Below are 12,539 nucleotides of genomic sequence, written 5' to 3'. Positions count from 1 at the left end.
ATGTCACCAGTGAAGGACCTTTACCATCATGCAGCAAATCTACCTAGGCTGACCTAATAGTGCCTCTCATTTCCCCAGAGCCCAGTACCCGCCCTGGATCCCCTGCCTTCCTGCTTCCTTTGGCAGGCACCTCTGGCCATTGCTGCCTTGCTCTCTCTATGGTTCCCCTTCAAACCTGCTCTCTCTTCCTGCCACTGCCTGCAAGGAGCCCGCCCAGCCTCCTGCAACCATACAGTTGCCTCAGGCCGAGAGTGGGGCATGGGGGGAGCCTCTTCCACTACTGCAAGAGGTTGCCCAACCTCCCTGGATCACAGAGTTCATGGAGAGTGAAAGCGATGCTCTCGCGTCCGGTTTACGGAACACACACACACACAAACACACTTGCACATGAGGCAATGTTGCCTCCCTTTAACCTGCAGGAGATGGTGAGAGCTGTGTCGGGCAGGAGCACTCACACTTTGTGGTCGGGTGGGCAGGCTCAGAGATGTAAACAGCGGGTCCAGGCCCCTGGGAAAGGAGCGCCAAGTGCTAGCACTGCAGCCATGGCAAGAGCCCGCCACACTTAGGGCACTGCGCTGCCCCCACATGCTGAAGTGCTGCCGCTGCCTACCACACCATCTGCACCTTGGAGAAGCGGTTCCCCGATGGGGCGGCTGTGCACAGCCAAGTGAGGGAGACAACAGCTAGCACCAATAGCAGTGGCACCATGGGCAGCTGGAGTCCTTGTCATACGCATCACAATTTTTTTTAAAAAAAAAATCTCCAAGGAAACCCCCCCCCCCCTGACGTCATTTTAGGCATCCGATTTCCGTACATGTCTGGAATTGTCTTAGTTTATTGCAATAATGATTATTGCCTAATGGGTGGTGTGGATGGCAGCAAAGAAAGATTAGATCTCCACCATCCTTGGGGCTTCAAGTAGTTCTTCAGCTGAGTTCTTCTAAGTGGTCAATGGGCTTTGGGGATCTGGTCCAAATGGTGGGTTATTGGGACCCTTGGAGGCCTGCTGTAACAAATTCACAGAAGCACTTACATACATTTGCTCCAAGTTAAATGCCACTCAGTATAGTTAAGGAGGAGATGAAGACCTTGAGCCACTGGGCCCAACGGGTTCCTCACCTGTGCTTTACTTGATAGCTCATCTTTGAGTGAGGTTTGCACCTCTCCCTTGCATAAAAGGGTCTTTTCAGCAGTGGCTCCTCAGCTATGGAATACTGTATCAGTTAACACTCCCCCCCCCCCCGGCACCAACTAAAAACCTTATCTCTTTCCCAAGGCTTTTAATGCTGTGGCTCCTTGATGCACTAGGACACCAATTTCTATAGTTAGGAGGAAGAGAGGTAATACTGACTGATATTTGTATGCTTTCTATTGGAGCCATTTAACTATTTTGATTGGTATACTGTATTGTTTTATGGTTAGTTTGATTTTATATTTGATGCACCCCATCCTGGGATCACTTGCTTGATGAAGAGTGTCTTGGAACGAAATAAATAAATGAAATGAAATACATTTAGATCTGCATTATATAAGGCCACATGCACCGATAGGGAAAGCAACAGCCGAGGCACATTTCAATTGCAAATTCTCAGGGCAAAAAACTGCAGACAAAGTCATAGAAGAAAGTAATATAGCAGCAAGTGCTTGATTAACAGCCCTGGTGCTTTTTTTTTTAATCGTTATCAACTATTTACAAAGAGGCATTTATATGTTTTGCATCTCTGGGGAACTGGCACTTAGCATTAAAAATACATGAACCACCAATGAAGTTCTGGTGAACCTTATGGCCTGTTAATAATGCAAAAATCTCAGAATCCAGGTGATGATACAGGTAAACAAAAGAAGGAAGAATGCTGGGAGAAGAATTAGTCTAATGTACAAGAGAAATAATTATGCAAAAGGCAGTGTTGGTACTTCTGCTTTCTTTCTTTGCTCCCCTCCGTATTATAAAACAAAGTACAGTATTGTACAAAATCCGACCTGATGCACAAAAAAACGAAGTCTAAAAAATGAACAATAGCTGTAATCAGGAGGCTAATATATGGTAAGGGCAGCATTTAGATCTCCACACACACAATTCTAAAATGAATGAGTCTATTACCTTAAGGGCATCTTGGGTGTCATCCAGGCAGTAGACACGGATGTTATATTCCAAGGATGAGCAGATCAGTGGTCCAAAGATGGCCAGCTTGAGACGCTTGGCAGCTGCTTTGGTGATCGACTGCCCTACCAAGGCGTAGGTGCTGAGAGTTTCTGTCAGGATATGGCAGGCTTCTGGATCCAACTGAATGTAGCATGGGGTGGTGAAGTTTTCTTCTCCAACAGCTACCACATCCTAAAAAGTGGGAAGTTACACAAAAGAACAAACATGCTCAGCCATATGCATGATGGGATCCATCCAGCTCACTGTTGTGGTTCAGGAACCACCTACCCAATTAAGGTGCAATGGTGAGGTTTTAAAAAGCAGGAGGTGTCTGACCGTAGAGATAGCCAAGAAGCTGAGCATCAGGGAGCAGCATTCAAATAAGTTTAGGGACTATATCTTTCGGGACCCTTGTTTTTTATTTACTTATTTCTAGAAGCATGTCTAACATGAGTCTACCACTAAAAAGAAACACTAGTTATATCAGATACATCGACTTCTAAAAGAAAGCTTAGCAGGGAAAGTGCACTGATCTATTTCTAACAAAACATCTCGTGAATGCCATCTCACTCATTCTATTTGCAAGCTTACTAAGGAAGAGCATAAGGGGAGATCAAGAGCATGGAGAAAACTGACCTGCATAACTGATTATGCTTGTGGTGGACAATTATCTTGCTCACAGTTCCATATGCAAAACAAAACCACAGGGAAAGGGCTATAGTGCAATGGCAGGTGACCTGCTTTGCATGCAGAAAGTCCCAGGCACAATCCCTAGCATCTCCAGGTCGGGCAGGAAAATAAATACCCCTGTCGGAGATCCTGGAGAAGCGCTACCAGTCAGTGCAGACAGTAGTAATGGACCAATGGTCCGACTCAGAGGAAGCTTCCTACCACTTGACCACAGACAAAGAGATACTTTTGAATACTTTCCCTGCTTATTTTTCTGTGCAATACTGCTTGGAGACAAAAGGTGGCTGGTAAGTTTGGTTTAAAAATAAAACAAGCAAGAACAGAGGACTGTGCAGCTCCTTACTGCAAACGTTATATCTGTGACACATGGCGCTCTGATGAACCGTCTCTCTGCAGTCTCCAAAGGATGCTGGTAATGCTGATGATGCAAGGGAAATAGGGCTGCTGGGTCTGGTTAATTCCTAGCTTGGGAACAGATTCAAGACTCTGGGCAGAGGTGATGTTGCACATTTGCAAAGGTGAAACCATCCTTCCTAAGGGCTAGGAAGAAAGGTGCCACCTGAAATGCTGATTCTACGCACCCCTGCCAGCCACGTCATGAAGCATTTGTGCAGGCACTCATAAAGCTGACCTGCCTCCAGCCATGCAAACATCTGTTCAATTGAGTAAGAGCAAGAGGCAGGAGATCGGTTCCAAAAAAGTATGAGTGAGGAAGAGTGTGTGCTTGCTGAAGGAGAGGTTTACTATGCAAGAATCTTGGTGATTGTTTACAGACTATGTGTGTGATTCCAGAAACTAGTTTTAATAACTGCATGGTCATGATGAACATATGAAGCTGCCTTCTCCTCAAAAAGAGCATTGGTCCATTTAGCCCAGAGAGCTTTTTGCAGCCCCAAGCTTCTGGATTCAAAGATGCAAAGGGCTGAATGCCTCAGGGCTTCCGTTAATGGATGGAAAATGTATTTAGCTGTAACTGCTTTTGGGTTTGTTTGTTTGTTTGTTTTAATTATAATTCTTTTTAGAATGTTTTAGCATTGCTTTTAAATTGTGTGTATCTGTTTGCTGCCCTGGGTATTTTGGGCATATAAATTCAATCCATCAATCGATATTTATTTATTTTATTGCATTTCTATACTGCTTCACAGCAAGGCTCAATGAACGAAATACAAAAATGAAATATAAGCAATAAACACGATGAAACGCCATATACAGAATGAGAGTAAATGGCACGCACAAGGAATAAAAGACAGGGACTCCAACTGAAGCCTAATTCAATTAAGGGCTCTTCCACCGCATTACAGAAAGTAAGAACACTTGGAATGGAGTTTCTCAGTGACATGGGGAATATATGCAGAAGAGGCAGAATCTAAGCTGTGTAGAACACACACACAAAACACTTGAACTGGGCCTTGAAATAAACAAGTAGCTTGTGCATGCAAAACATGTGTAAAATAGACTTGAGCTATAATCTCCCCTGATTTCCCCACATCTAATCTAAGGTCACATCGTCCTCTAACTGCAGACCTACCTACACAGAGAGGCAGAATACTGCCATATCTACAACCCTGCTGGCATAGATATCCAGTCCAGAGGCGGTGTGATGCTGCCATTATTTAGAATACCCAGATAATTTACCACAAATGACTAAAATAACTTGTCCTGAAGAGTTGTGGCAAGCAAGCAATTATGGTGGTTTACGGTGAAGGTTTGTAGACTCACCTCCCACTGTCCCTGGGCAGTTTGGTTCTTCAGCTGGATCTTCCAGTCTTCCGTGTTTGGTTCCGCACAGTGGTGCATTGTCAGAATGACAGGGCGGGTCAGCAGTGCTCCTGGAGGTCCACAGCTCACCACAGGGGTCAAAAGGGTTTGGCTGTCTTCTATTGGTGGCCTGCCAAGATTATAGGAAGGGAAATCCATGTTTTTCACATGATTTTAATAAATATTACGTAGAAGCAGGTTTGTTTTTCAAATCTATCATCACAGTTATTCCTCAGTGCAAGATGTGATGTTCCTTAATGTTCAAACCATTGCACCAGAAGGAAGCACGCAATAAAAAACACAAAAATCCCAGAGCAATGGTAGCCAGCCTTTCTGGTAAGTGCTGCAAAGTTCAAGTTGACTATAAACTATAGAAGTCTTTGCCAACCTGGTGCTCTCCATATGTTTTGGACGACATGTGCCATCAGCCCCAATAGTTCAAAACATCTGGTGGGCACCAGGTTGGAGAAGGCTTCTATAAAGCAACTTTAATTAATTGTATTTTTAAATTTTAGATTTATAAACCGGCTCAAGGCTGGAGGTCATCAAAGCAGTAGACATTTTTTTTTAAAAAAAGGATAAAACAAGACACTTGACTTCTAAAAGCAATAAAATCATTTCTATGAAAACAACCACATATCTGCAAATATACTATGAATGTTCCGTTGGCAACTGGGTCACACCCTCAGGGAAAGCCATCTTCAATACAAACGTCTTCAATGGGCACCTAAACTTCTTGACATTAGGTGGCTGTCTAATTCAGGCTGGTAAGTGATTCCAGAGGGTGGTTCTAGATCAGGGGCAGGGAACTTCATGCCAAGTGGTCGAATGTGACTCTCCAAGCCTCTCTCCCCCAAACCATACCTCATATTGGTCCTTCTCTGCACTGGCTAGAATGCATCATTTGATCATGTTTCCTGCTCTTCTGGATGGAGGACAAAGAGGTTTGCATTTGTAGAAACCTCTGGCTTTTGCATGGCTGAATTGTGACCATGCCTACCACTTTCACGTGTCACCCAGAAGTGCTTACCACCTTCATATGCCACCCCTTCCCTAGACTATAGACTTGTGGCCCCAATCTCATTTTATATGGTCCTCAGCACTTCCTGACACTGCACCATTCTCCTATCCCTCCAGAGTTCCTTCATTCCTTCCTGCTTGTTTTTCTTGGCTCTTTAAAGTGCTCTCTCCCCTCTTTTTATGTTATTGCAGAATGATGGTTCAAAAGTTGAAAATAATAACACACACACAAGGCCTAGGAATGGAGGGATTCTGTACTCTGGATGAGAAAAGGTCCAACAGAGAAGGGAGTAAACTACACTCCCAAAATATCTATCAGCTGTAAAGACTCTAGCCTAGAAATAAACAATGGGCATAATTACATTGGGATGGCAGAGATTCCTGAAATGATGCCGAACTTACAGAATTTCCCTTGCCATTAACATGCCTTTTGGGGAGAGTGAAGCAAGATCCTGTGAGTATCTGACAGCAACACTACCATTTCATATGGACCATTACATCCCCAGGTTGATGGCTTACTAACACTTTCACCGACCCCCTCAGGCTTTTATGTGCTTTAATGGGAAGATAGCATGTGAGAGACCTCACAGTGCTTTGACACCTACAACCTTCACCCAGCAGAAAGAGCAGCTTTATTATTTGGCCAAAGAGTGAATGCTGTCGAGCTCAAGCGGAATGAATCTAGGGATATTAGAAACAGAGATAAAAGTTCTGGAGCATGGAGGTGCAAAAACAAGGAGCTGGGATGGAGGCCCGGAGGAATAACACATTTCTGCTTTTAGTCTGAGCTATTAAGAGCTGCTTTGTTGTATTCTGAAGTGAGGCTCATGGGATGCCACGTTTGCAGCAAATTAGCTTTGCTGAAAGAGGGCCTGGTTTTCTCACGCCTCTAACACTCACAACACAATCTTATGCATGGTTACCTTAGGTTACAATCTTAAGCACAGTTACCTAGGAATAAGACCCACTGAACTCAACAAGACTTCTTTCCAAGTACAGGATTGCAGTAACTTTCCATTGTTAAAATCAAGCTTGTACTTCAGTACTCAAACAAGACCTCTCCTCCTAGAGGGGAGGGTTTGCGGGTGGAGCCCGTTTCCCATGTCTGCAGGGGGCGTGTTCAGCCCCCTGCATCAGCCCCTCCTCACCGCTGCGTCATACTCCTCAGCCGGCCAATAGGGCTTGCTGGGGGCCAGAGTCTGGCTCCGTTTAAGCAGCTGCGGTGGCGGGGATTTTTCTCTTTGCTTCCTGCCCGCAATGGATCACCCACCCTCCCTCCCTTTAGGCATTGCTTTGCTTTGACCTTGCTGTGGACTTCGGTTGATTGCCTTGGTTGCCCAAGGGGCATGGTAGGAGTTTTTTATCCATTCGGCAAATTGGCATCGGCCTCTTGGTTTTTTCGCCTACTTCATAGCAATTCATCACAACTTTTGGTATTGGCGGTTAGGCATTGGATTATTCAATATGTGATGTATCTGTGTTGTGTGTCGGAGGTCATGTTGAGGCCATCACCTACCTCCTAGGGGTATCCCGTTAAGGGTATCCGGTGGTCGTGGATCCTGTCCAATGCCCTATTGGGGTTAGGGCCATGGCACAACCCCCGGTGACGTCAGGGGAAGCTTCCAGCTGTATTTGCATCAACAAGCTCCTCCCACTGTTTGTTAACCTTTAAGTGTCTCCACACCGGTCGGGTGGCGTCGCGTGTTGTGTTCCCGCCCAATGCCTAAGCCAATACCCCTCTAAATGAGTGCTATAACCAATAGAGTTGTGGCCTTAATTTACCCATTAACCTAAAATCACGTGTCCTTGTGTCTTATTTACTCCACGCGGGTGACAGGTCATCGGCACGCAACTACCACTGATGATTATTTCTATTGGTGTTTTCGTAAAATGTGCAGTTGTATTTTAATCTGTATTTTAATTGTGTGTTTTTTCTTTAATATCTTATTGTAATTTGATTGGTGTTAGCCGCCCTGAGCCCGGTTTTGACTGGGGAGGGCAGGATATAAATAAAAAATTATTATTATTATTATTATTATTATTATTATTATTATTATTTGTGATCAACGTTCCTATATCCTGGATTTCAGAATAATACTGGTCTGCCATGCTGGTGAGTTTTTTGTGTGTGTGACAATTTTTGGAGATGGATGGGTAGGAGGGAGTTGGATACAGCCTTGTTGAAGAGCACCTTCAAGGCTGCTGCTTCCCCCCACCCCTTGAATACAGTGGTGCCTCGCTAGACGAATTTAATCCGTTCCACGGGTCTTTTCTTATAACGAAAAATTCGTCTAGCGAATCCCATAGGAATGCATTGAATTTTTTTTGTTTTTTGTTTGTTTTGCCCATAGGAACGCATTAATTGAATTTCAATGCATTCCTATGGGAAACCGCGATTCGCTAGACGATTTTTTCATAAAACAAATTCGTCTAGCGAGGCAACCTCCGCTCGAAAAATCCTTTTGTTAAGCGGAAATTTTGTTAAGCAGGGCATTCGTTAAGTGAGGCACCACTGTACTGGCATGAAGCTGAGAGCTGAGTAGCTGCAAAATTCAAATTCCTACACCGCGTGAGAGAGACCTCTGGTTAGATTTACACACACACACACACACACACACACACGAGTGTTCCATTTTCTGATTCCGCCTGCAAACCATTCTGTGGCCTCAGCAGCTTTTCCAGCCCTGTGTCGATACAGATATATGCTGATCAGAACGCTGTGTTCACACACTTTGCCTCCTCCCTGCAATTAGTGCTAAAGCAAATGCACCGTAAGCAGAGACTTCTTTTACCTCATGTTTTCTTTTCGGTGAACTGTCACATACATTTCATAGACTCTCCCCTGGGGAACGGCCCCTGCAGGAATCAGCAAACTTACTCCTGCAGAACAACGAAGAGAGAGAGAGAGAGAGAGAGAAAGAGAGAGAAGCAGATAAAATAAAGAGTGGAAAAGAAAGGCAGGCTGACCTTTTGAGGAAGGAGCTTGGGAACACATGGCTCTGCATGCCAAAATCCCACTCAGACCTGGTAACAAAGCAGGATGCTTTATGGCTACCTTGATGCTTTTACCTGGCAGTTTATTAACTTGCTGATGCCTCTTCCGCTCGTCTCCAGCAATGTAGGAGTCAGAAAAGGGGGTGTTTCCCCTCTCCCTTTTTGTTTTATTTAAGGAACAAGCAGATGGCTGCTCTGTTGCTTACATTGTAAAAACGAAGGAGGGGAAAACAACAATTACATCTACTATTCCAAACAGTAGTAATGGGATCGTTTCCCTTGGCAATTCTCATTTAATTAAACTTTTAGAAAGGCCAGCAAAGCATTGCCCCTTGAAACAACAGGAGCATTTTATTTCTGCCGCCCAGAAGGTATCCGTTTATCTGGCCATCGTCTACCCTTTAGATGTGGCGGTAGTCAGTCCTGAATATTGTTGAATAGGGCATGGGGAGTTAGGAATCACTCCAAACCAGATCATGATCCTAAAATAAATTAAGGAAGTTAATGGAATGCAAGTTTCATATCTGTTCAGCAACCCCTTGCCTCCCAGCGCCCCCCACAACCTCATGTTCAGGGGAAGAACTATAACAAACAGATAGATCTTCTGCTTTCTTGCAGAAGATCCCTAGTTCAACCCCTGCTTCCTTCAGGTTGGGATGGGAAGACTGGAGAACCACTGCCAGCGACAGTATTGAGCTAGCCATTGCTCCGACTCTGTATAAGGTAACTTCCTATGCATTTCCCTATGTTTGTTCAGGAGGGCCCCCAACATCCTGCTAAGGTGCTGCTGCTGCTGTTGTTTTGGGGGGAGAAGGGGGATTCCTTAAATCAGTATGCAATATCATAGAATCATAGAGTTGTAGAGTTGGAAGGGACCCTGAAGTTCATCGAGTCCCTGCAATGCAGGAACATGCAGCTGTCCCATACAGGGATTGAGCCTACAACCTTGGTGTTATCAGCGCCATGCTCTAACCAACTGAGCTATCCAGGCTACCCTTTTTCAGATGTTCTAAATGGGTACAATGGACACCTAGGAAGGGTGGGGTGGTGGCATTGTGGTAGCATACTCCACCCCAGAGCTATGCACATTTGTGAAAATTCCTGATAGCCCAAACATGCATTAGTTAAATGCACAGCGAGTTCCCCCTATTCAGCTAGAAACCCTTCCTTTTCAATGCTCTGTGTGCATTTATATGTGCTTCTGAAAATGAGCATTATAATCCTGAAAAAAGAACTTTCCCTATTTGAACCCCCTAAATATTGCATAAAAACTTTCAAATATAAAAACACATATATATTGAATGGTTCAATGCAGCAAGAGGAATGCTTTGCACTGGAATCTGCACCGAGAAAAATAAAAAATCTTTGTATTCTAAGCATCTTCCTTTCTGTCCATGGTGTTTACAGCAAACCGAAACTTGGAATGACTAAATTGTTTTGTAATTAATTTGTCCTTTTATGTCTAGTGCCAACAGTGAGGCTTTCTGCCTTGAAGGTTGGTTTGTCTTTTGGTGCTGCATGAAAGAAAAGGTCAAGGGTTCTGAATCCCACTTCACACATGGAAGTTGAGAGGCCAGTGCTTCTGAAGGCAATGACTCAGAGCTTTGCAATTTTCTGCTAAAGAAGGCCAGGGCTTTGGGGAGCGAATATGTGTAATAGCTGAATAAACCCCAATGGGAGAAAGCACTCTTTGGTCTAAACACAGAAGACATAGATTTCTAAGAGTGACCTAAATAATTTTATTTGCTGGTGTGTGTGCGCGCACACACACACACACACACACACACATATATATATATACGCTTTAAATGATATTTCTGCACACATCAGTCAGGTGGTTTTTTTAAAAATAAAAATAAAAAAGAACTATTTGAAGTCACTTACCTGAATTTGGTACAATCAGATGACCTCCAAGAGAGTTGAAGGTGCTAAAAGCAGTGCACGATGGGTCTGTGTGCCGTGCAAGACTCTGGTTTTTAATGTTTAATGCTTCGTTATCCAGCAAGGATTGAGTGATCTGCGGGGAGAGTTTGGACGAAAAGTCGGACAGCTCATCCTGTGGAGTGACTGCACCCGAATTGTTGAACACCTTGATCTTCAAGTTGGGAAGTGGATCAAGAATGGGTGAGTTGGTCATTGGGATTTTATCTGACACATCATGCAAAGCGTAGACGGGGCCCCTATACATGGCTGCAGCAGAAGTGAGGTCTGGAGGCACAGCTAGGAGGTCTGTGTTAATAAAAAGAAAAGACAAGTAATATGGAAATTATTATGCATAAGATAGACTCTTTACTAGGTGCAATATTGGCTGGAGTTAAAAATAATAATAATGTGGCTTTGTGGCAGATGAAATCCAGGATGAATATCTATATCAAGGGTAGCTAATATGATGCTCTCCAGATGTTGAGAACACCAGTTTAGGTAACCCTGATTTACATGGAGACATAGAGAAGTGCTTGTCTAGAAAAGAAAAAGTTGTTATTCCTTACTTGATGTAATGAGAGGCGATAATTAGCTGGATCCATATGATTTACATCCTTGCTTTCGTCAACAGGTTAAAAGGGAAATTCATTCTAATTGAACATACTACTGGAAATAATGAAAATAAAGGAAAATAAAGGAAAGTAACCTTAAAGAATTCCTCTCTTTACTATACAAGTCAAAAATATTTCAAAAACTGCAACAACTCCAAAGCCTGTCTGAAAGGAGACTAATGCACTTCAGGGAAAAATGAACATGCCTATTACTCTACCAAGTCTCTGAAAACCAATAATTTGTTAGCATTAGGTCAGCAAAGCTCCAAAAACCCAAGACTAGACAAATCCCATAACTTTTAATATTGGTTTTAGCAGCAGAACCCAAGCTCAGAATTTTGAAAACTGTCTTTCTCCTCATGAAGCCCAACAGCTAGCAATAATGAAACCCAAAATTCATGCCAAAATATTAGTAAAGTTTTGAAGTGTGAAACTCAGAATTTTTTTCTTTCAGCTCCTGCCAAGTATGCTTCGTTATTTATAATTGTGTTTCTGAATGCAAATTCTCTCTCCCCTCAGTACTAATTTTGACTCAAGTTTGAAAGTGCCTGGTTCACATGCACTTTGTTTGGTTATATGGGATTTCTATAGTATAGAAGTAAGTCTACCAGCAAATGTTTAATAATGATGATGGTGATGGAGCAATAAGTCAGGACTGGATTTAAAGTACTGGACAGAGGACAACAGTTAATAAGGCTACAGTCATGGCAACTGGAGTCCAACTCCAAATTTCTCTGGAGGAAATGTTCTCTGCCATACTTTTCATGCAAAAAGCTGGCCGCAAAACCATTTGATTGCCTATGCATTCAAATGGAACAGGAAAAGGAAACAGAGAATTCCAAATAACTATGAAATCATGTACTTTATCATTCCTAGTCAGGACTGAATTGTTGCCTGTGGCATCTTCTTGAGTGCCTTCTGCAGCAATGATTTAAATGAATCCTTGGCAACCAAACTGCAGCTCTGCTAATCTTCTGCATTGGACAAAGCTCTGCCTATGTTTACTTCCGACTTGATTTAATTTTAATTTGCAAAATATGATTTCTTAAAAGAAAAAAAAGACTTGTAGCCTCATCAAGTGCTTTTTATCAAGTGCCAAGAGGCTTAAACGCCTTCATTTTCTGAAGCATCATAGCCACAAATATTTATGAGCACAATCAAGCCTAAGGGTCAATTTATATCATCAATATATTTCCCATCCCCCTGGGCTGTACTACTGAAGGCTGCAGGTTGAATGATCTGAGGCTGGATTTGGTCCTGGTGTCTCCAAACCCTGTACCAAAAACAGACTCCTGATTGAAGAGACTTACCATCTAGATTCGCCACAATGAAAGGGAAGCTAATAGGTTTAAAATGGGATTATGGACGATAAGGGAAGGTAAATTGATAGCATTCAGTGA

At 43.2% G+C, this 12,539-nt stretch overlaps 1 protein-coding gene across 2 annotated transcripts in view; it reads right to left on the bottom strand.

Annotated features, from left to right (window-relative positions):
- Nucleotides 1–12,539, bottom strand: part of UNC5C (unc-5 netrin receptor C) — a 313,167-nt gene that overhangs the window by 18,032 nt on the left and 282,596 nt on the right. For both annotated transcript variants that reach the window (XM_035111588.3, XM_088660494.1), the window contains exons 10-13: nucleotides 10,490–10,834; nucleotides 8,404–8,491; nucleotides 4,553–4,721; nucleotides 2,102–2,335 (exon numbers count right to left, since the gene is read on the bottom strand). In XM_035111588.3, coding sequence (XP_034967479.1) covers nucleotides 2,102–2,335; nucleotides 4,553–4,721; nucleotides 8,404–8,491; nucleotides 10,490–10,834 — 836 coding nt within the window. The remainder of the gene's footprint in view (nucleotides 1–2,101; nucleotides 2,336–4,552; nucleotides 4,722–8,403; nucleotides 8,492–10,489; nucleotides 10,835–12,539) is intronic.

The sequence above is a fragment of the Zootoca vivipara genome, chromosome Z1, assembly GCF_965207765.1.
Source record: "Zootoca vivipara chromosome Z1, rZooViv2.hap1.1, whole genome shotgun sequence".
Lineage (NCBI taxonomy): Eukaryota > Metazoa > Chordata > Lepidosauria > Squamata > Lacertidae > Zootoca > Zootoca vivipara.
This window is presented reverse-complemented; position numbering and strand designations above follow the sequence as displayed.